This window comes from Pleurodeles waltl, chromosome 3_1, assembly GCF_031143425.1.
Source record: "Pleurodeles waltl isolate 20211129_DDA chromosome 3_1, aPleWal1.hap1.20221129, whole genome shotgun sequence".
Lineage (NCBI taxonomy): Eukaryota > Metazoa > Chordata > Amphibia > Caudata > Salamandridae > Pleurodeles > Pleurodeles waltl.
Genome location: NC_090440.1, coordinates 1,722,971,551 through 1,722,995,410, shown reverse-complemented (window position 1 = coordinate 1,722,995,410; position 23,860 = coordinate 1,722,971,551). Strand labels below are relative to the sequence as shown.

General features: G+C 45.3%; 1 protein-coding gene across 1 annotated transcript in view; it reads right to left on the bottom strand.

Moving 5' to 3' along the window:
- The window catches only part of BARD1 (BRCA1 associated RING domain 1), a 454,311-nt gene that overhangs the window by 66,525 nt on the left and 363,926 nt on the right, over positions 1-23,860 (bottom strand). The window contains exon 8 of the mRNA XM_069225636.1: positions 13,007-13,142. Coding sequence (XP_069081737.1) covers positions 13,007-13,142 — 136 coding nt within the window. The remainder of the gene's footprint in view (positions 1-13,006; positions 13,143-23,860) is intronic.

Genomic DNA, 23,860 nt, shown 5'->3' with positions numbered 1-23,860 from the left:
ACTGTGCCCATGGGGGTTTCAGCTGGAGTTAAATATGATGATGGCCGCCCACTGGTGGGAAACACTATATGCACAGGTAGCAAACTTTTTTTCCTCTCTAACCCCCAATGGGCTATGTTTAACTCCCAGTTTGATATTATACAGCTCCAAGAAACATGGGCATAGGAGCTGTTCTCTGTGGGAGGGGTTCGAGACTTATGCTGTCCTGGCAACCCCTTCTCCAGGTCCAAGAGCTAGGGGAGGCATGGCCAACTTATTCAGAGTTACCACACAGTTACGAGTTGTACCGATTCCTCTTGAGCACAGTGGAATATAGATTCTATGGGTTGTTCCTTCTGCAGATTTTCACTTTTTTGTCACAACTTTTTATAATTCTGTGTGTAAAACAGAATGCCAGATCAGGACCCTATTTCAAGCATTATCAATCTTGGAGGAAAGAGCTGGCTGTTTTAATGTTCTCTTAGCGGGGTACTTTAATGTTAAATTAGGCACGAACCCTACTGTCACAGATTATTTTTCTATGGGACACGGGGCATTGAATGGGGTGCCTCCTGACCCTAGAGGTAGGCAGCTGATCAACGCACTGGGGCGGGGTGGCTTATGTAATATGCTGGAGAAGGTGGCTACCTGTGACCTATATAGAACTACATTTGTAGGGTGCGGGAAGGGGGCTATAATTGATTATATTTTTACCTCCTCAAGTTTTGGAGATTTTTTTCACCAGGAGGCAGGTTCATGGTTCACTGCAGAGTGACCACAACGCCAGTGAGTGGTAATCCCCGTTCCCAGCCCTCAAACTGAGGCTTCACGAGTGACTGGGCTGATCTCAAAGGATCAGGATAGAGGCTTAGCTGGCATAAAGTCCTGATTCCTACTCTATTGGTAGGGGTTGTTAAACACTGCAGGAATGTGATTTTTAGCTCTCTACTGTTGTATGAGGCTCCGCGGGCTGCCATCTTGGCAGATTTCCAGTTGCTGAACAGTACCCTTAGATCCATTTTGTTGGATTTATCAGGACCCGCAAGGGACCCCAAAGAGGAGTGGTTTGATCAAAATTGCAGAAGTGCACGCTAGCGACTGCCTAAAGCCCTTAAGGTCAAACCTAGGGATCACCAGTCTATCAGTTTAGGTATGGCTACCTACAAAGAGGCAATTAGAAAAATAAAGCAATGCCTAAAGGAAAAGAGGTGGAAGCACCTATTGGGCGCTTGTAAGCTAGGGTATGTGAGGAGCTTCTGGAAGATAGTGAATGGTAAACCTGCATATCATGTTTCCCCTGTGAGCCTAGGGACAAATATACCTGCCCAAAAATGGTTTGTTTATTTTGAGGGGATTTAATCCTTGCATAGCATGGAACAACTGGCAGAGGAGGAAGATGTAGTGTCTTTCGCCTTGGGTTTAAACTTTAATTTGGAGGAGGTTCAACAGGCTATTATGAGTTTTTCCTCTAACAATACCCCTGGCTCAGATGGCGTCCCTATGGATCTAAAGAAAGAGAATAGTAGCTTGTGGGCCTGCTGCAGTCTAATGTACTTAATGCTCCAACGCAAAATGGTATCCCTAATTCCTGGAAGTCAGCTCTTGTAGTCCAGGTTTTTAAAAAAGGCTGCAGGCAAGAACCAGGCTGCTGTTGCCCTACTTCTCTACTAGACTCCACGGTTAAGGTAGTGGGGTGTATTGCTCTTCTTAGTATTGAAGAATGGATTCAAGCAAATGACATTCTTTATCTAGCTCAGTATGGATTTAGAGAGGGTAAGGGAACGATGGAACAGTGACTGAACCTCAACTTACTGGTGGGCAAATATCTGGTGGCAAACAAGGGAGCTATGTATCTGGCATTTATGGAACTTAGCTGTGCTTTTGATGGGGTTAACCGTTCGAAGCTGTGGTCAATTCTGGAGGGTCTTGGGCTACCACAACCACTGATAAACTTTCTTTGGGCTTTACATACAGGTGTAAATGCCGCTGTAAGATTTGGTATGGCACGGGAGTGTTCTAATGCCTTTAAACTGTCAAGGGGCGTTAGGCAGGAGTGTATCTTGGTGCCAATTTTATTTTTATTATATATTAATGGCCTGAATTCATACCTGACTACCAAGGGCAAAGATTATTTGAAAGTTAAAAACATTCCGGTCCCTTCCCTACTATACACCAATGATGTGGTTATACTTTTCCGTATGATAAGCAGCCTTAAAGCTTTGGTGGATTTATTTGTTGATTTTATGGGTGATTTAGAAATGGATGTTAATACCTCAAAAATGCACTTTATGATCTGTGCAAAGCGGAATCCGAAACTTAGACCCATTACAATCAAGGGGCAGGCGTTATCAAGGGCGACCTCTTTTTCTTACTTAGGGGGTTATGTTTTACCAGCATTGCAGTTGGACTCCATGTCTTGATAATCGATGCATGCGTTTCGACCAGTTTTGTGGGGCTCTCTTTAGATTTGCCCGGATGGTTGGGAGCAAACCTGTCTTACCACTGGTGCAGATATATAAAATTAAGTGATTACCTGTACTACGGTATGGTGCAGAAATTTGGGGGTATTGTAACTGCAAGGCTATTGTTTCTGCAGAAAATTATTGGGGGTGGGCCCCGCTAGTCCGAGTCTGTTTATGCATGCAGAGCTGGGCTTGGATTTTGCAAAAAGAAGATTATGTTAAATTGCCCCCTTGATGCTGTGGATAGCAATATGGAGTGGGGGGTGCACCGCATTTAACAAGGAGGTTATTGAGGACTACCTTGGTTGCGAGTTAGGCCATAAAATTCTGTGGCTGAACTACATCAGTTCTCTAACCCTGTCACTGGGGCGCCCTGAATTATTTTATAACCCAGAACTGCTAAAACGGGCAGACAGAAAGCTTGTGAAGGAGTTATTTCTTGAGCAAACTAGAGAGAACAGAGAAAATCTGGCCCTGGCTAACCACCCAGTTGGGGCTTTGCTGCTTTTCAACACGACCCCTGGCCCGGAACCTTATCTTTCCTTCATTAGAAGTCCATGGGAGAGACTCCTTCTCACCAGGTTCAGATCACGTTCTGTCCGATACAGCCTATGTTTTCCCCCCAGAGAATACGACCCATTTACAATTAAGGTCTGTCCTTGTAACAGTGTTTCGCTTCAGACTCTAGAACACTTGGTATTGTTCTGTAGCTATTATGATCCATATAGAAGAAGGTTTCTGCTGCCTGTTCTTAAAGCCAAAGGTTTCTATCAGTACCGACCCGCCTTTATATATTTACAAAGGATGAATGAACCTACTCTTGCCTGGCGGTTTCCAGTTTTTTGAAGAGTGCAGTCTGCTGGAACAAGATCATGAATTTTGGGTTTTAACCGTTTTAGGTTTTTTACAGTATAATGTATATATATAGTTTTTTAATTGTGCCTATGTACCTTTGGTATTGATGAGATAGTGGTTTTGAAGCTCGTGCTTTTATTTTTTATACGATTTGTAAATGTTTGTTATAATTGCGTGCTTTTATGATTTTTTTAATTTTTATAATGGAAATAAAGGTTTTTTCAATCAAAAATCAAAGGTAATGTCAGAGCTAACCAGCTCTATTACTAAATAATTACAGTCGACAGCCCGCCACTTAAGGAGGCGCCTTTATATAAGGCCCTAGCACCTATAGAGCCTGTATAGTTAGTTCGGTACTCTGTATATCAGAGTGTTGGGATTGGGATAACTAGCACAATTCTCTACTGCACCTTCCCCCAATAATCAGGAGCAGAAAAGAAGAGATAAACATATAATTAATTGTGCTGCCCCTACCCAGTCCAAAGAAGTTAGGCATTCGGCTAACCTCGCCCCCTGTGAATTCAATGTAATTCACACACTCAAAATCTAGTAAAATCCTATATAATATTTCCCCACTAACATCCATACTCTTCTGGTGATAAAACTCATTCTTGAGAGACAGGGTTAATACCAAGAATAATTCTAAAACAATTATGTACCATAGAACATCTGTATCTGAGAATGATAATGACATTAATCAGAGTCACAGCACTGCTGGCTTTCTCTGTTTGATTAACTGCATTATAAAAATTGATTAAAAAGTAGTTAAAGGTATAACAGTGCACAATCCAAACAATCTGACTAACAGAAGGTGTAAGCTTAATCGGGAAAACCTTGGAAAATAATGTGGAGCGCGGAAGTAGAGGCAACCTTCCCCTTAGTGTGCCAGACTGGGAGGGAACAGCTAGCAAGCAAAAGCTAAGAAAGCCCTTCCACGCAATGCCATTCAAGGTCCAGGTTTCTTGGAAGATCATAACAACAAAGTTGTCTATGTAATCTGTATAATCCCTATTAGAAAGTTCAGCAGCATCCCCAGCAATATCCCAACATACAAGGTCAGCAGAAGAGGACTTTGAGGCCATTCCCCATTGCTTGTCGCTCTCATGCAACAGTCCTTGGCCCTTACTTGTACTAAGCTATCTGTGGAGCAAGATTTGTGTGTAGTCAGTCCCTCTCAGATAAGCCTGATAGTGGCGGAAAGCGCCTGTAAACCCTGACAGGCTCTGAATGCCGTCTCCATCTCTCTGTGAGGGAGGCCACCAGGGACTATGGGTGGAGGTTGATTAAAGAAGCCACTAATTTTCAACCCTGGATGTGGGCTAAACCCACTCTGGCTTAGAATGTAATGTGCCAGGTCAGGATGCCTACAGTTAATGATTACACAATCCCCATGGAAACTCTTCTTAGCGGAGCTAATTCACTCGTATCTTCTTACCGACATAATATCTGACCAAGTCCCTAATGTTAAAGTTGGCGTGTTCAGTGAGCCAATGGCACACTTTATTCTTTAATTGAGCAGTTGTCTCAGATGCACCAGGGCTCTGTGGTAGTGGGGGAGGGAGGAGTAGGCAGTTTGATCACTTCTTTCTCTAGCACACCTATACATTCAGTTAATGGGCTGATACAGGTCTCAATCATAGACCTTTATTTGACAAACAACACATCCCAGTACTCCTGGCACTGGGTAGACTACTCAGTGTTGGCTTGCTTGTGTTTGAAGCTTGAAAATTAGAAAATTGTGACTGGGGTTCCTCATGCTTCACTTTCCTCTTGGCTGGTGGCCTAACATCTGCCCTGCTACCATCTACAATGGGTGTGCTATCACAGTGAGTGTTTGAAATGCAGGAAACAAAAGGCCCAGTATTGGTGCAGGGGTTCAGAGCAGATGCGGAAGCCTGACATCCACTGATTTACGATTTGGATGGGGTGGTCCCTTGGGCATCTAATGTGAAATGAACAAATGACAATTTGACTAGGTCCAGGTCAATCATCTCTCAGCAAGATCTATTTCTTTAGTAATTACCACTACAGCATGGGCAAGAAAGGATTCCAGTGTGCTGCTGTGAGAGTCCATGGGCTTGTTTGAGCATACAGCTTCCCCCCCACCACCCCCCTTGTTCGAACCAAGAAAGCCAAGGTTTCACTACAAAGTAGGATCACTGCCTCAAACAAAGAAGAAATTGAGAAAAACAAGACTTGCACATGAGAAGGCTCACACAGAAGAGGTACCAGAACTCTCAGTGGAGGGCAGGGTCTATGTCCCCATCTCAATTGTGCATGACACTAACAATCGTTTACAAGAGACAGGCCACACAGTTGAAATCACAGTATCTAGAGGAGTGACCCAGCCAAGCCTCAATCTGCCCTCTACGGGTGCAGTCTGCCATGACCCATTCCACTGGGAAATGAAATCGTTTATACAGTGCAGTGCAATTAGGAGCCCTTCCTCCTGCCCAGGGCCCAGTAAATTATGGGCAGTGGAGTCCCCCACACAACAGTATATATCCTGTGCTGCAGAAAGATAAAAGTGCTTATGAAGCACAATGCAAGTAGGAGCCCCTTCTCCTCCTACTCAGGGCTTATTGAATTAAGGGCAATGGAGTACCTCCACAACAGCAAACGTCCCATGCTATTGGGAGATTAAAGCACTTATGAGCACTCCTCCTACTCAGTGAATTATGAGCAATGAAGTCCCCCACACAACAGCAATCGTAAGGGCAGTCATTGAAGAGTATATCAAGAAACAATATGAGTTCAATAGAAAGGCACTCAATACTTTTGGAGGCTTTCAAAGTTTTGATACGTAGGAAATTTATACCACAAATCTCACGAGGACCAAGATCCATTTGCTTACACCAACTCAGAACTCACTCAGGTATCTTAAAATGATACATGAAACCAAAGGAGATGCCACACTGATCAATATTCAAGAAAAGCTAAACAGACAGAGAGATTAGAGACCTGAAAAATATGCTACTACAAGGGCTAAAATTAAGGGTATGGTTGACACGATCAGACTGATCAGGCCCAGTGAGCACTGGCAGACATTGTACAGAAAATAAGGAGAGATATGCCCTGGAGAACATCTCTATGGAGTCTGTGACATACTACATAGACTTTTATTCCTTTTGCTGAGGAAACAGTGCACAAGATGTTAAAGGCTACTTAGAGAGAGGGAGACCCTGGTGCTGCTAGAAAGAACAGATATAGTGTACTTGTGAGCCACCTTAAGTATGAATGAAATTAAGTTAGCAGCAAAAAGCAAGAGTAGTGACTATGCTCTAGGCAGTGATGGCATACCCTTGGACTTCTATCAGTATCCAGATATACTTGTGCCATCCCCTGATTTAAACAAGTGCTTATTGTCACTCTATTGAAATTAGACACGATCCAAAAGACAAACAAATTGCTGCTGTACCTGCCATATTCAATCATTCCAGATCACTCTGAATTTATCCTGGGTAGACCTAAAACCTGTAATCTACATATCCTGTTCGCATTTATTCAAAGGTTCTGCCTAGAGCTAAGTGCGGCTGTTATCTTTCTTGACGTGGCCAAAGTATTTGATTTGACTGAGTGCACCTGTTTATTTACTGTACTAGGTGGGATTTGGATGGTATTCCTTACTTGAATCAGATGGGTATACATGGGCCCTGTGGATAAAATTAGATTGAACAGATTCTCATTCAACACACCCTTGTTGACTAGGGGAGCAACGCAGAGTTGCACAATAACACCTATATTATTTGCCGTGGTAATGAACTGCTTTCCAGATTCTTAAGAGACCGCTTTTCAACCAGAGGGTGTGCTAGAAATCGTGTCTTTGGTTGGCAGTCAGGTTGCCCCCTGTCCAAGCAAGGATCCTCACTCTAGTCAGCGTAAAGGAGAATCACACTCAGTTAACCCCTGCACACCCCCTTGGTAGCTTGGCACAAACACTGCCAAAATGACAAGACAGGTTTAGAAAAATAGTCAATATTTTATCTAAATAAACACGACCAAATACAATAAAAATCTACAATATACCATTAAAAATATGATCCTAGCACTTAAAAACACCAAAATAGTGCCTAGGGACACAAATGCTGCAATTTGAAAAGTGTCGTTGTTTTCCTACAATGCAACACCACTGGTGCTATTTATGGAGTGGTACAAACCCCCAGGTAAAGTACATAGTAAAACAAGTAGAAATCAGGCCGGTGCATGGAGTCGGGGAGCGAGATGTCGCTGGATCTGATGCGGTGTCGGTTCTGGTGCTACGGGGCAGAGGAGCAGTGGAGTCAAGAAGAGGCGTCAGGTCCTTACTGCAGAGCACTGGAGGTAAGGCGATGTCGGTTGCAGGGTGTTGGTCTCTTGGTTCCAGCAGAGAGGAAGTCCGGCAAAGTCACGATGCTACTGGGTGACCTCACGGGTTTGCGATGACGTCATAGGGCCGCAGTCGCTGCAATGGAGTCGGATGTCACGGATGTCAGACTTACAACACTCTGGTCTCAGCAAAGTTGTGCGGGAACAGTGGCTGCAGCGACACAAGGCCTGTAGAGTAGTTGGGGCCACATGCTTATGCGAGGCCCATGGCTTCAGGTGCAGGCGGCGTCACGGCTTCCATGCAGCGGCGTCCTTAGCCAAGTCGAACAGCGTAGTCCGGCATTGTTAGACAGGTTTTTCTCCAGAAATTCACTTCCAGGGACCCAAGAACTGGAATGGCACCCTCTGGCAAGCTAGAATCCACAGCATGCAGACTCACAACTAGATGGTGAAGCCTTTGCTGCCCCTGAGGCTTCAAAACAGGTGGCAAGCTCTACTCCAAGCCCTTGGAGATTCTTCTTCAAGCAGGAATGCACATCAAAGTCCAGTCTTTGTCCCTATTCACAGGCAAAAGAAGCAACTGCAGGATAGCCCAACAAAGCACTGTCACGGGCCAGGGCAGCACTTCTCCTCAGCTCTTCTCTGGTCTTTCCAGAAGTGAACTAAAGTCTGGGGTTTTGGGTGCACTACTTATACCCCTTTCTACCTTTGAAGTAGGCAAACTCGAAAGGAAAGTCTCTGTTCTTCACAAGATCCAGCCTTGCCCAGGCCAGGACCCAGACACACGCCAGTGTGTTGGAGACTGCATTGTGTGAGGGCAGGCACAGCCCTTTCAGGTGTGAGTGACCGCTCCTCCCTCCACTCTAGCACAGATGGCTCATCAGGAAATGCAGGCTACACCCCAGCATCCTCTGTGTCACTGTCTTCAGGAGATTCACAAACAGCCCAACTGTCAAACTGACCCAGACAGGAAATCGACAAACACGCAGAATGATTTAAGCATGATATGCCTTCTTTCTAAAAGTGACATTCTCAAACTAACAATCTAAAAAACAACTTCACTAGAAGATGTATTTTTAACTTGTGAGTTCAGAGACACCAAACACCACATTTCCATCTGCTCTCAAAGGGAATATTCACTTTACGAATATTTAAAGGCAGCCCCTATGTTAACCTATGAGAGTGATAGGCCTTGCAACAGTGAAAAACGAATTTGGCAGTATTTCACTGTTAGGACATGTAAAACACACCAGTACAAGTCCCACCTTTAACATACACTGCACCCTGCCCCTGGGGTTACCTAGAGCCTACTTTAGGGGTGCCTCACATGTATGGGAAGATTTAGGCCTAGCAAGTGAGTACACTGGTCGAGTCGAATTGGCAGGGTAAAACTGCACACACAGGCACTGCAGTGGCAGGTCTGAGTCATGTTCACAGGGCTACTAATGTGGGTGGCACAACCAGTGCTGCATGCCCACTAGTAGCATTTGATTTACAGGTCCTGGACACCTATAGAGCACGGTTCTAGGGACATACTAGTAAATCAAATATGCCGATCATGGAAAAGCCAATTGCACATACATTTTACACAGGGGCACTTGAACTTTAGCACTGGTTAGCAGTGTAAAGTGCCCAGAGTAACAACAGAGTCCAGCACACAGAAAAAACCTGGGAAGTAGAAGCAAAATTAAGGGGAGACCACACCAAGGATGCAAGGTCTAACAGGGTGCTTCTGGGTTCTTCTCTCTTTCTGTATGCAGACAATATCATGCTTTTAATCAGGGAACCAGGTATTAGGCCCAGCCCCCTGACATAGAAATGTATAGGTTACAGGGGTCAATCTGGAACTCTATCAATTGGTCCAAAAAGCTAGCTGTACTACGAACTCCTCACACTGAGCAGCACAAATCCCACTAACCTGGAAGGATGCCTCTATGTCATCTATGGGGAACACAGTTCATTGAGAAACAGTACAGGTCATAAATATGTAAATTGTGGTTTCTACTCAAAAATATCCCTTTTGCTCTTACTCACAAAGTTTTGATCATGTGAGATCCTTATTATTAATTTAGTTTGGACTAGGAAGCAGGCCAGGACTAGCTGGCAAAAATTACAGGGTCATATAAAACTGTGAGATTCTCAGCCCTCAATTTTGAGGTGTACTACCTACTGGCATAGGTGCAACATGCTACTATTAGCAACACAGATACATAAGTCACACTCTTAGTATTATAAAATATGATCAGCCTATTAGTAAAATAAATCAATACTGTTGCATGCATCAACTGGGTCTGGCAAAGATTACTGGAGCTCTGATATCAGGGCAATATACTTGTCACTATTCCTGATAACTACCAATCCTCCTTACTACAGAACCAGAGGTGGTTAACCAACTGGAGAGATTTCAATTATGTATGATGATTTGGATAGAGATGGAAAATGTATATCTCTACAGAATTGCAAAGATGGGGCAATCTGGATCCTCTATATATATTTATACATTACAGAGTGAAAGGCACCCTATCCAAGATGTACCTGTCTTCCTCTGCAAAACTGGGTAAGATAAGCACCGCTCTCCATGATAATCGCAAGTCCAACACCAATGGGCTTAATATCTTGCCTGCATGTCCTAAGCCAGGAACAATGCAAGCTATTGAAAGAGGGGTGCTGGGTTATTGGAAACTGATCTAGAAACAAAATCACAGATCCTCAGTGGAAGTTCTGCTGCATGCAAACCCAAACATATCTCTAAATGGACACCACAAGATAATACATTATAAATTTCAACAGAGAAGTCGTTACATTCCAGGAGGAGTTGGGGATAAGTGATTATGTGTGGAAACAGAATGCAGGAGGTGTCGACCCTGTGGGGCAGACCTGATACATATGGCATGGAAATATCTCTTTTAAACACAATAGAGTATGAACTAGTGCCCCGTGACCTCACCAGTGACTCTGGTGGGTGAAGTTGTTGATGTTCTAAAGTCAAGTAGCGAAATTCTCAGTGCTGACACAATTGCTGGCCAAGAGAAGGGTGGTGTTGAGATGTTGCAAGGTCTAAAGACGGCGGACCGATTAAAGGATCTGGTATTAGTTAATGATAACACAGAGGTATACTCCTCTCCATCCAAGCCCAGAAATATCTGTGGCCTGCTACAGGTAAATCTCTTGGTTGATAGATGATAATAATCCCTCATCCACCATGACCATCAACACTGAGGTTGTAACATTAAGTTACTGCAGACAAGGTTTGGGAGACCATACACATGTGTAGCACATGCAGGGGACAGAGGAGTACAGTAACTAAACATAGCATGATACTAGGCACGGCTGCTCATATTGTATGAGTTATGACTCAGTCCAATGCCTCTGCTGCCAAGGTACAGCGCAATGATTGAGAAAACCCGACTACTGACAGAGGAGCAGCCTGCCAAATTGAGAAATGACCGACAAGCAGGCGGACATTTTTTAAAGCATTGGCAGGAACTGCCATCATAGAGGTTCCCATTCACGTTTTGTGAAGTGTGGTGCATGGCTCCATCAACATGATGGAGCTGTGCACCAAACTGCTTTCTTTTGTATTTTCAAAAGAAAATCCTGAATCAGGGTTTTCTTTTTGAAAATGCAAAAGAAAATGCTCCCTCGCCACGGGAGTTGTGTCCCATGGTGAGGGGAGTATTATGCAGTTTCCACTGCCCCTTACTTTAAAGTTTTTCCTGGCTGTGACAGACAGTGAAAACTAACCTTTAATTCCGACCCATGTAAATCAGGGGGGCGAAATTACAGGTTTGTTGTCATTAAACCAAACGTCCGCCCGCATATAAATTCAGTAGGCAGAATACATTCTTGGCAGTTAAGAATACTCCTTACTGCCAAGAATTAAATCAGGCACAAAGTGGTTAAGGAGAGAAATATAAATATTGACAGTTTATTGGTTTCCTTACTTTTGAGTGCTGCAAATATGTTTTTGTTTCAAAGAAACTGCAAAGATATTGCCGCTGGAAGAGACGATTTTATCTATCACGTAAACATGGTTGGTAAGAAGTAAGGGGTTCCTATTAATCTACAAATGTAAAAGTGCAATCAAGTATTTAGACAATGTGATTGTTTCAGTAGTGCACCAGGAATGGTTTACACATCCTATGTTGAAATAAATGCAGCCAAGTTTGTAATTCGGTTGAATGAGAATACTTTTCAGTGTAAAATAAATTGATTGATAATCCTGAAGGCTAAATTAGGGGCTGAGCCTACATCTCATCTTTTGCTTCGTAAACCTGTTTTCCCCAATACAACTTTTACAGTCTCAATGCAACTGTCCTAGTATTCTGACTTTATTTCACTGTCATCGAACTGTAGGCTTTAACTTTCAATTCATAAAATTCCATGTTGGGTTTTTCACTTCTGTGCTGCGTTTTCTTATTTCTCTTTCCAGTCTTGTGTCGACCCTATTTCTACATCTAGTTCCTTTTACAGCCCGAATGCATTGTGATTTTAGGATTCTTAGTTTATTTCACTATGATCAAATTGTAGCTTTTAATTTTCATTTCACAGTTGCATTTTGTGCTGTTCACCTTTGTGCTATCGTTATGTTCTTGTTTCTCTTTCCAATTTTGTGACTACCCCGCTTCTACATCTAGTTCCTTTTACAGCCCTGATGCAGTTTCTCTTTCCAATCTTTCGCCTAGCTCATTTCTACATGTGTTGGAAGTCAAATTAGGGAAAGAAATGTGTTCAGAGTTCCCAAAAGGACTTAAAAAACGTAACAGAATGGTTAAACTAAGATCATTTTTAATCGAATAATCAAATCCATCCATATTTTCTGCTACTAAGTATCACCTAGTGCTATGCCAACATCTAAGATACATTTCAATATGTTTGGCAATGAGAAATTGCGATAATTTATACACGATCATGTAAAGAATAAGCAGGAAACAGGTGGCAGGGCAGAGCACACGAAATGTTTCCATAGTATTCATGCAAGGAGTCCTAATAAGGTGCTAAAATTAACAGATGGTACATCAGTTTAAAGTGGCTACAGAAATGGGCTAATAACCATTTTACTGTCGGCAACCAAGTTTTTAAAGGAACAATACAAACAAAGAACTTAAGAATTTCCATTTGCGAATGTTTGGAAAAAAAACAAAAACAAAATAACAAAAGGACTGGCCTTTATGTTCGCCGGTTATGCAATTAAATTTCTTGTCACAAATTTTCTATTTAGCACAAACGCTATATCACGATTCTACATTAGTCATTTTAAGAGTAGACATCATAAGGCTGAAACTTAAATTAAAGATATGGCACAACAACTCGGACATTGGAAGACACAATGATACTATGTTGTCCAGCTCTTAACCAAAGAGTGAATTTCTTGTACAATGATGAACAGAGAGAGCAGTCCTTACCAGTGCTGTTAAACTCAGTACACCTCCCCACCTTCAGGACTCCACCAAGCTTGATCAGAACTTTCTGTTGAGCAAAACTGAGGCCACTTCCCATTAAGACAATTGGACCTTCGCGCTGCTGGCTCACGCTCACCGGCTGCAAGAGGGAGAGAAAAAGAAGCAGAGTCGATGTACCAATACCCTTTAATGTTGCCCCCAAATAAAGATTACTTACCCACAACACAATTTCTTGATCATTATAATGGACTTCAAAAATAATTAATGTCATAAACGTCTCTGCCTTTGAGCGGCATGACAGAAATTACCATATATGCTGTTATTTTTATTAATATTAAGGAATCACCTCAGGCCTTTAACACTGGGGTGGCCTTTAATGGCTGGTATGACCCGCTACGGCGGGCTATAAGGCTATATTAGAACATTGGAATGTTGGAAGCTCCACTGAAAACAATGGAGTGCTCTGGGCTTCTATTGGCTGGTAGAAGCCCGGAGCTCCAACATTCCAATGTGTAAACAAAGGCCTCACAGAGCTCGAGGGGGCTTTAGGCCCCCTCGAGCTCTGTGAGGCCTATGTTCTATTTATTAGAACATTATGCCCTCTAGTAGCGGAATGTTTTTATAGCCCTCCGCAGCTGGGCTATACCAACATTTAACCTCCCTTGTTAAAGGCCCTAGCCTTCGCCTTGGGCCTTTAACTGTAGAGCAGGCTTTTAATGGCCGGTATAGCCCGCTACCATAGGCTATAAGGCAATATTAGAACAATGGATTGTTTGGGGCTCCACTAAAAACAATGTAGAGCTCTGGGCTTCTAATGGCCGATAGAAGCCCGGAGCTCCAACACTGCAGTGGTTTTATTCATAGCTGTTGCTGTGAACAAAGGCCTCACGGAGTCCAAAGGGATTTCAGTCCCCTCGGGTTCCGTGAGATCTTTGTTTTATTTATTAAAAAATTCTGCACTCTAGTGGCAGAATGTTCTAACAGCCTTATAGCCCTCTGTAGCTGGGCTATACAGGCATTAAAGTTCCACTCCCTTGTTAATGGCCCACGCCTTCAGCTCGGGCCCTTAACACTGGATAGGTCCTTTAATGGCCAGTATAGCCCACTACAGCAGGCTATAAGGCTATATTGAACTATGACTGATGTTAAGAGCAGGTCATTCTGGATTACTTTGAAGGCATCTACCCATGGCAGTATGTCTAGGTTTCAAAAACATACCATTTTAATACTGTCATCATGGAGACTGCAGTAGTGCTCAGCTGAGAAGGTCTTGAGTGGTGAACTAGGATGCAATAGTCATATTACTTCCAGACCTGTGTAGGTCAGGGAGTTGGGTTTGTAGGTAACGTCAAAGCAGGAAAAACTATTGTGATTAATCACTGATTCAATTAACAGGGGTTTTGCCAATGTTCCTGCTGCCTGGCATGAATTTTAAATGGCTTTGCAGCACACAGTTATCAGCTGACTGAATTTAATATGCTCACCATGCAAATTTGTGGGGGAAACATTTAGGTTTCTGCTCAAGAAGAGACCAATGTTCTTCGCAGGATAAGCTGATGGTGAAGTCCATAACATGATACGTGGAAGAGTGGTGCCAATGTTGTGAGCCTAGTAAATGGACCTATGTTTTAAATTAAGTGAGGATAAAACTACTAACCCTTCAGTTCTCAACATCTGGCCGATAGGTCACATGAACAAGCTAACAACCAGATCAAGTTGTCATCAATGTAAGACAGGATGGAAAGTCCAAGGGTATGGCGTGTATTCGTATGTGGAAAAGCATGGAAAGGTTGACGTATGGAAAGGGGTCGGGGGTTCATAATGGAAAAAGCAGATAAGTGGGGAAATATTAGGCAAACTGGTGGCGTTTCCCAGAAACTAGTGGAACCTTTTTAATGTTGGTTCAGATGTCTTCATAGCTTTTAGTACAATTTATGGTGTTAAAAGCGGGCAAAGACTAAGCACACTTAGGCAGCTATAGCAGGTCTGAGAATGATATCTAGGACAAACCCTTATTGAAGAGGCTCTAGAAATTAAAGGAATTCAAAGCATTGTTTTGCCATTGCAGCTATTCCTAATATTTTGGGCATTCACTGGAAACCTACAATGAGATTTATTGTAACGCTGCTTTCTCTGCAGGAATCCATTTTAGGTTGAGCCTGAGAGAGCATGCACTCTCGCTTACAGGACTCTTGTAGTCAATAGTAGACTTGGAACCCACCCACAGCTTAGCATTCATTGGCATCATGGTTACTCGTCTTTGCTGTCTTTTCATTAGGAAGCGCTTACTTTGTGTCATTTCCATTGCTTGCGCTGGCATGTGGCCAAAGTACAAATTGATTAGCTTTTGATTTGTGACTCTCCCTGGCCATCTACTGCTTGCACTGGAATTCAGGTAGTATTTCTGAGCTATGATGCGGTCAACATTCGCTACCTCATAGTTCTTTTGTTTTGTTTTTCACCTTACCCCCACTCGCCCTGTTTCTTGCCCACTCATGTTCCTGTTTTTTCTAACACCTCCCAACCACCTGTCTTTTTTTTTTTGTAACATTAAAACCATCCCTCCCTGTTTCATCTCACCCTGTTCGCTTTCTTCTCAGTCTTGTCAAACACAATCTAAAAAGCAATATGAAGGGGCCAGTGCTGGCCATTTTATAGTGCTTTTTAAAATAGTCTTCCGTTGCCCGATTGTAAAAGCCAGTCAGCTCGCCCACAGGTAAGCCCAATAGGCTTTGCCAATGCTTGGTTTTCAAGTATGCCCTATCCTATGGGGTGTGTGACACTATTCCAAAAAAATTACAGCACCGAGGATGCTACAACTGCACGCATTTCTGAGTGGTGGTGGTCAGATGCACCAATTTTGTGAGCTCCGCTGTTATATACAAGGAACAGCAACCCAGGAACAATTAAGGCGCATACTGCATGTGCACTGAAGCAGGCTTTAAGTGGATAAAGCGCTATACTCTAGTCTAGGGCTGAGAGAATGTTAAACAGTGCCAGTGTGAAAAATACAGTCATAACACAGCTCAGACAACATTTCAAGACCAATTGTAGTGTAAAGGTCAGTGAACACTACAAGGTGACTGCTGCACAAGGCCATACAAGTGACAAGTAGGCGCTATACAACCACAATGCCAACTGCAACCTTCAGTAGACCCCTTCCCATCCACCACGGCCTCCGTCCCTTATTACCTCCCTCTGTCTAGATAGAAATGTGGGTTGGATGGTCCCAACTCGTCCCTCCCCATGCATACATCACAGCAAGCATTTGATATTTCTGATTTTACTCAACACTGTGTAAGTAATTTCCAAAATGATCTCCCACTAAGCACATGATAGCCATGACAAATCAGGCAGCCTCATTCACAATGCAATTTGCATGTGTAAGTCTAATTTATATGCGGGTGAATTCATGTTTACAAATGCAAACCGGTTTTACAACTGACAGAAGTCAGTTCCATACTCAACAAAGTGTTTATGGGGGGAGTGGCCCGACGCCGATGCTGTAGGATGCTGGGTTTACGGGCTCCTGTCTGGTGATCCCCCCTATCCAGAGCGAGCCTTCTGTAATAATGCCCAAAAAGTGACATAAAATCTGACTGCAGGCCCCCCTCTGTGAATAGACTCCTCACTAAATGGCCCTGAGCCTCTAGGGGCTCTGAAACTAGATCCATCGGCTTGATTGCTGGGCCGTTGTGGTGCATACAATATGGCGGCACCCAGAGGTATGAGCCGTGCAATAAACTGCACCCTGCACCAGGAATAAGCCCAGCAAGACAAACCCAAACAGTGAGCCCATAGTTAGGTGCCCGCTCTGTGTGCCGCGGGCCTCCGGTGCTGAAGTGAAGTGCAGTGTGGGGAATATGACGAGGACCTATACGCGGAGCGCGCAGCACCACTGAAGTCTAAGGGAGGTGCTGTGCAGGGAGCGTAGTGGCACCTGAGGTTGCGGGAGCTCTGCCTGCGCACCCCTGCTAGAATTGCACCGAGTGTGGCGAGAGAACCAGAGGGATTACTTAAACCAGTGCTGTGTGCCATCTGCATCTTTGGCAGTGGGAGTGAATGAAGTTGGTTGTACAAATAGGGCTCTTATATCCTGGGGGCGAACCTGGAGCTGCAGGTGGAGCGGCCCTGCTGTGCCCCCATGGCTGGGCCTAGCAGTTAAGAGGAACAGAGAACCTGCTGGCGCAGAGGAGCAAAACGTGGAGGTGCACCACACTGGACCTGCCTCGCCAGGCGAGGAGCTAGACAACTGGTAAGAGAAGAGCTTTGGCAACTGAGGAATGCTGGATGGGGCCCAGATGATGCCCTCGCATAACGCAGCTCACGCACCTGCGAGCCGGTGGGGCCCATCATTGACTTTGAGGAGGACCCAGGGGCTCCCGTAAGGGTGTGCTGCTGACAGAGCCTGAGCTTTTATACCTGCCAGATGCAGAGGCAATAATGTATTGGGGCGCAGGCTGGCTTGATTTAATAAGGACCTTGTGGACCCAGCCCACCAGTGCCTTGGACACCACCCCTTGGGAGACACTGACCCCTGCTCTGAAATCCTGAGCTGACCACGAACAGTACCTGAGGGCACAAGAGGCACTCTATAATTCAGACACCATTTGCCTGGATCCCAGTAGGAAAGCAAGGAGACGTTGGCTTTAGGAGTGGTGTCAGCTGCCCTCCCCTCAAGGGAGTAGATGCCCCTTGCTGTGGGTTGATCTGCCTACTTATTCTCCAAACGTACGCGATAGGGAGAGGGGGTACCCTGAAGTTGACTGCTTGGGACATAGGCTGACAGCAACAATAGTGGAAAAGTGGCACTTCGAGCGTTCAGTACCTTGAACAAGAGACCCCTATGCGGAGACGATGGGCAAAGCCACCAGTAAACGAGAACCGGATTCAGGATGTTCGATTCGAGCTGATAATTCCATGACTCCCTCATTACTGCCCCGGGGTGGGGGTTGGGAGGGCCCAATCTACAAGATATATGGCAGGCGATAATGGCCATCAGGGAAGTGCTTGCAACCAAGATTGACAACACGCTGAAAGCAGATTTGAGCATCCTGAAAGGCGATCATAGACGATTGACTGAGAGGGTCACCACGTCAGAGTGAACGGTGGCACAGATATACAACTGGACTTCACAGTCATGAGGGAGAGACTCCCAAATATGGAGAACAAAGTATGGGAATTGGAGCTCAGGGCAGAGGACAGCGAAAACCGCTTGAGGAGCAATAACATTTGAATCATTGGCCTACCTGAACGTGCAGAGGGGAACAATATCCTAATATATCTAGAAAACTGGCTGCTGGTGGTCGGCCCGAGAGGACCTATGTTCATTATATGCCTTGGAACAGGCGCACAGAGTTCCAGCTCGTATCTCTCCTCCCGATGCACCGCCTCACCCAATAGTAGCAAGACTCCTCTACTACAGAGACCGAGATCACCTCCTAGCCAAAGACAGAGCCAAGGGAGACATTCAAGCAGACAACAATAAAGTCATGATTTTTCCGACTTCTCCAAAGAAGTTCAGAAACAGAGGTACACATTTACTGAGGTTATACAACAACTTCGCCAGCTGGGTTGACAGTATGCCATGATGTTTCCAGCTCGACTGCGTGTAGTATCCCCTGAGAGAAGACAGTTCCTCTGGACCCCACAAGACACCTGTGATTGGTTGAAGACAAGGCCACAAGCTAGACCCAGTAGGCCATGGCCACAAGGAACACCGAAATTGGAAAGGAAAAGAGGCCGCCATAGAGAGGCCCGTGGACGAGCTCCAACTGATGCAAAGGCGCAGAGAGAACAATAAAAAATAACAGAGACAATGAGTCGCAGAGGGACTGAATCGCCATCTTTGCAGAGAGAGAGGGAGGCCTGCAAATCTGACTCAGCCAGTAATCCGGGCTCCTCCATGGCCTCAGATAATGAGCTGCCTGAGATCCCCTGTACGGCTGATGAACTGTTCTTAAAATAACAACAAATTGTAAGACTATTTCTATTCATGATGGGAGGGTGGGAGATTCCTGGGTCTCCTCACAATGCAGATGTCTAACTGCTAATTGAACAGCTGGGCGCTGCTATATTATTTTGTAAGAAGAACCAGGTGAGGGGTGTAGGAAGTTGGATCTGTATATACTATATCAAAGTGAGAGACGTGTGCACAGAGTCCAAGGGTTCCCCCTTAGAAGTTGATAGTGGCATAATTAGATAATAGTAATGCTCGATTTTGTGGTAGTGTGGTGGAGCAGTAGGCTTATCAGAGGGTAGTGTTAAGCATTTGTTGTACACAAACAGGCAATAAATGAGAACACACACTCAAAGACTTAACTCCAGGCCAATAGGTTTTTATATAGAAAAATATATTTTCTTGATTTATTTTTAGAACCACAAGATTCAAATTTTAGATAAGTACATAAATTGTAAGGTATTTCACACAGGTAAGTATAGAACTTTGATTTAAAACAGTAGTACACACAGTTTTGGTTAAAATGGCAATAAGCTATTTTAAAAGTGGATACAGTGCAAAAATCAACAGTTCCTGGGGGAGGTAAGTAATAGTTAGTTTTTCAGGTAAGTAAAGCACTTACAAGTTCAGTCTCCTGGGCATAGGCAGCCCACCGTTGGGGGTTCAAGGCAACCCCAAAGCCACCGCACCAGCAACACACGGCCGGTCAGGTGCAGAGGTCAAAGGAGGGCCCAAACAACATAGGCACCTATGGAGAACAGGGGCCCTCTGGGTCCAGTCTGCTAGCAGTTAAGTACCTGCGTCCTCGGGGAGCAGACCAGGGGGATTTTGTGGAGCACTGGGGAGGGACACACACAAGCACACAAAGCACACTCTCAGCGGCACAGGGGTGGCCGGGTGCACTGTGCAAAGTAGGTGTCGGGTTTGCCATAGAAAACAATGGAGGGACCCGGGGGTCACTCTAATGATGCAGGCAGGGCACAGGGGGGCTTCTCGGGCCAGCCACTGACTGGGCTAGGATGAGGGCTGCCTGCTGGTCACTCCTCCACTGGTAGGTGGTTCCTCTCGGTCCTGGGGGCTGCGGATGCAGTGCTTGGTCCAGGCGTCGGGTTCCTTTGTTACCAGGCAGTCACGGTCAGGGGAAGCCTCTGGATCCTCTCTGCAGGCGATGCTGTGGGGATGCAGGGAGGTCGACTCTGGGTGCCCACGTCGTTGAAGTCGCCTGGGAGTTCTCTCTGTAGTGTTGGTTGTCCTGAACTCGAGCCGGGGGCGTTGGGTGCAGAGTGGGAAGACTCACGCTTCTGGCGGGAAGTTAGTCTCTTTAAAGTTGCTTGCTTTGTTGTTTGTTTCTGGACAGAGCCGCTGTCCTTGGGAGGTGCTTGGTCCTTCAGGTGCAGGGCAGACCTCGGAGTCCTCAGAGATCGATGGATGCGTCGCTGTGCAGGTTCTTTGAGTCTAGAGACAGGCCGGTAGGGCTGGGGCCAAGTCAGTTGTTGTCGCCGTCATCTCTGAGGGGCTTTCAGGTCAGCAGTCCTTCTTCTTTCTTCAGGTTGCAGGAATCTGATTTCCTGGGTTCAGGGTTGCCCCTAATCAATTTAGGGGTGTGTTTAGGTCTGGGGGGCAGTAGCCAATGGCTACTGTCCTTGAGGGTGGCTACACACTCTTTGTGCCTCCTGCCTGTGGGGACGCGGACACATCCTTAATCCTATTGGGGGGAATCCTCCAAAGCAAGGTGGGGGATTTTCTAAGGCAGGGGTCACCTCAGCTCAGGGCACCTTAGGGGCTGTCATGGCTGGAGGGTGACTCCTCCTTGTTTTTATCATTATTTCCTCTGGACTTGCCGCCAAAAGTGGGAGCTGTGTCCGGGGGGGCGGCATCTCCACTAGCTGTAGTGCCCTGAGGCAGTGTAACACGAAGCCTGAGCCTTTGAGGCTCACTGCTAGGCGTAACAGTTCCTGCAGGGGGAGATGTGAAGCATCTCCACCCAGTGCAGGCTTTGTTTCTGGCCTCAGAGAGCACAAAGGCTCTCACCCAATGGGGTCAGAAACTCGTCTCGGTAGCAGGTTGGCACAGACCAGCCAGTCCTGCACTGAAGGATTGGGTAAAATACAGGGGGCATCTTACCCTCTGTGTGCATTTATTAATAAATCCAGCACTGGCATCAGTGTGGGTTTAATATTCTGAGAAGTTTGATACCAAACTTCCCAGTGTGTTCAGTGTAGCCATTATGGAACTGTAGAGCTTGTTTTGACAAACTCCCAGACCATATACTTAATATGGCCACACTGTACTTACAATGTCAAAGAATTGGCTTAGACACTTTCGGGGCACATTGCTCATGCAGCTATGCCCTCACCTGTGGTATAGTGCACCCTGCCTTAGGGCTTTAAAGGCCTGCTAGAGGGGTGACTTGCATATGCCACAGGCTGTATTTTGTGTGCATGGCATTCTGAGGTGGATGCCATGTCAACTTTGCCTTTTTCTACCCACCAACACACATAATCTGCAATGGCAGTGTGCATGTGTCAGGTGAGGGGTCCCTTAGGGTTGCACAACACATGCTGCAGCCCTTCGGGACCTTCCCTGGTCACAGGGCCCTTGGTACCACTGATACCTTTTACAAGGGACTTATCTGTGTGCCAGGGGTGTGCCAATTGTGGAAACAATGGTACATTTTTAGTGAAAGAACACTGGTGCTGGGGCCTGGTTAGCAGGGTCCCAGCACACTTCTTAGTCAGGTCAGCATCAATATTAGGCAAAAAGTGTGTGTGGGGGGGGGGGTAACTGCAACAGGGAGCCATTTTCCTACGGGGGAACCGGGCGAGGTACAGTTGATTGGTTATCATCCCCGTTAGTTTGATAATTCAGTGGGTGCTCCCACAAATGTTTGTTTTTGAAATGTGTGTTTGAATGGGTTAGTTTGATAATTCAGTGGGTGCTCCCACAAATGTTTGTTTTTGAAATGTGTGTTTGAATGGGTGGTATTATTCTGCTTGTCCTGGGGTGGGAATTTTGGGAGTGTTACAGTTGGGTGTTTGTAAGTCCAAGCATGGTGCGTGCCCTGTACATTTCTAACCCTTTATGTCAGAGGAAAGAGCTCCTAGACATGAACACTATAGCTCACCTGGGAGTGCCAAGGATCCTTTTGGTTCTGCCAACTCACAATGGCGGTCCTTGAAACTTATAAAATCATAACTTGGAACATTAGGGATGCACATGATGGCTAAAAGGCACAAAGTCTTTTAACTCCTCAACAAGCGGGGGTGCAGATAGCACTCCTTCAGTAAGTGCACTTAGTGGCTAAGGAGGGTGCAGCCTTACAGTGCCGGTGGAGAGGAAAGGCCTACTATACAACTTATTCAGCCTGTCCAAGAGGGGTCCTCATCTGGATCCATCCCGGGATCCCCTTCCAGCATAGGTGCCACTTGGGGGACCTGGCGGGCCGGTATGTAGTGGTTACGGGACGTTTAGACGGCAAGGATCTAGCCATAGGTAGCATTTACAGACCACATGTGAACCAGGCAGCGTTTTTTTTTCAGATCTCTCGCTGGCACTAACCCCCTATTTAGTCGGTTCTCTTCTAATGGGAGAAGACTTCAACTGTGTAGTGGATCCAGGTCTTGATCACTTGCATCCTCCGCTCTGGTATTCCCCCACTACCAGAGTGGCTTGAGTATTTACTGAGTGACAGGAAGAGTGATGGATTCTGAACTCCTGGCACCCACATCACTTGAAGGAACGAGACTATTCTTTCTTTTCGGCCCCGCACAAACGTCATGTTCAACTACATGCAGTGCTTTGCTCACCTGATGTGCACGAGAAGGTCTGCACCTCAGACTATTTATCATGCACAATATCTGACCATAAACCCTTTCTACTCAGACCTGAGTGGAGACGGCATGTCCCAGCACCCATCACGGCATCTGTGCTCTGAAACGATGGAAGACCCAGTCTTTTGAGACACAACAGGGATGGCACCCCAACAATATCTAGACAAGATCTCTGGACCACAACATCACCTCAGATAGAATGGAATGCACTCAAGGTTGTAATTAGAGGTCAATGCATTTCAAAAATCAGCAGAAGTCCAAAGAACTTTACTGAAAGAGGTACTGTCTTCCAAAGCCGCACTGCATACCTGTGAAAGATGTAGAGCTGGACACCCAGAATCACAAGTTGAATTACTGGATGCCAAAGAAATGTTGGCAGCAAATGTGGGGCGGTTGTGTTGTTTCGACTATAAAAACTACATGGCAAAAGCTCTTACTGAGAGAGACCGCACCGGGTCATTGCTGGCATAGTTGGCGAACCCGGCTAAACGAGAATCGGTGATTCTAGACTTACAGGACAATAATGGGTCCAGATTATATCGGCAGGAAGACAGAAATCAGCAACTGTATGACTATTACTCTACCCGAGCGTGACAGGAGATACCAGTGAGGACACTGAGACTTTCTTAGCGCCTCTGACACTTCCCACGCTTTCCTCTGGTGAGGCCACAGAATTAAAGGGTGGATATTACACTTGAGGAGGTCCAAGCTGCCATTAAATTTATGGCTAGGAACAAAATATCTGGCACGGATGGACTGCCAATCCAATTTTACTCTACCTATGTGGATATTTTAGCTCCCAAACTGGGAGACTTACACAAGACAACCAAAGAGACTGGCTGTTTCCAACAATCAACCCAAGAAGCCCTTATTGTGCCCTTACTTTAACCAGGGAAGGCAGCACATGACAAATGGTCATATCGACGGCTGTTGATGCTATATACTTTAAAAAAAATATTGAGCAGGCTCCTGGCAACTCGCCTGCTTCCCCATTTGCCCACTTTAGTACATTGAGACCAGGCATGATTCATCCCAGGCCGTAATATGGCCTATAACATTCGTAGGCTC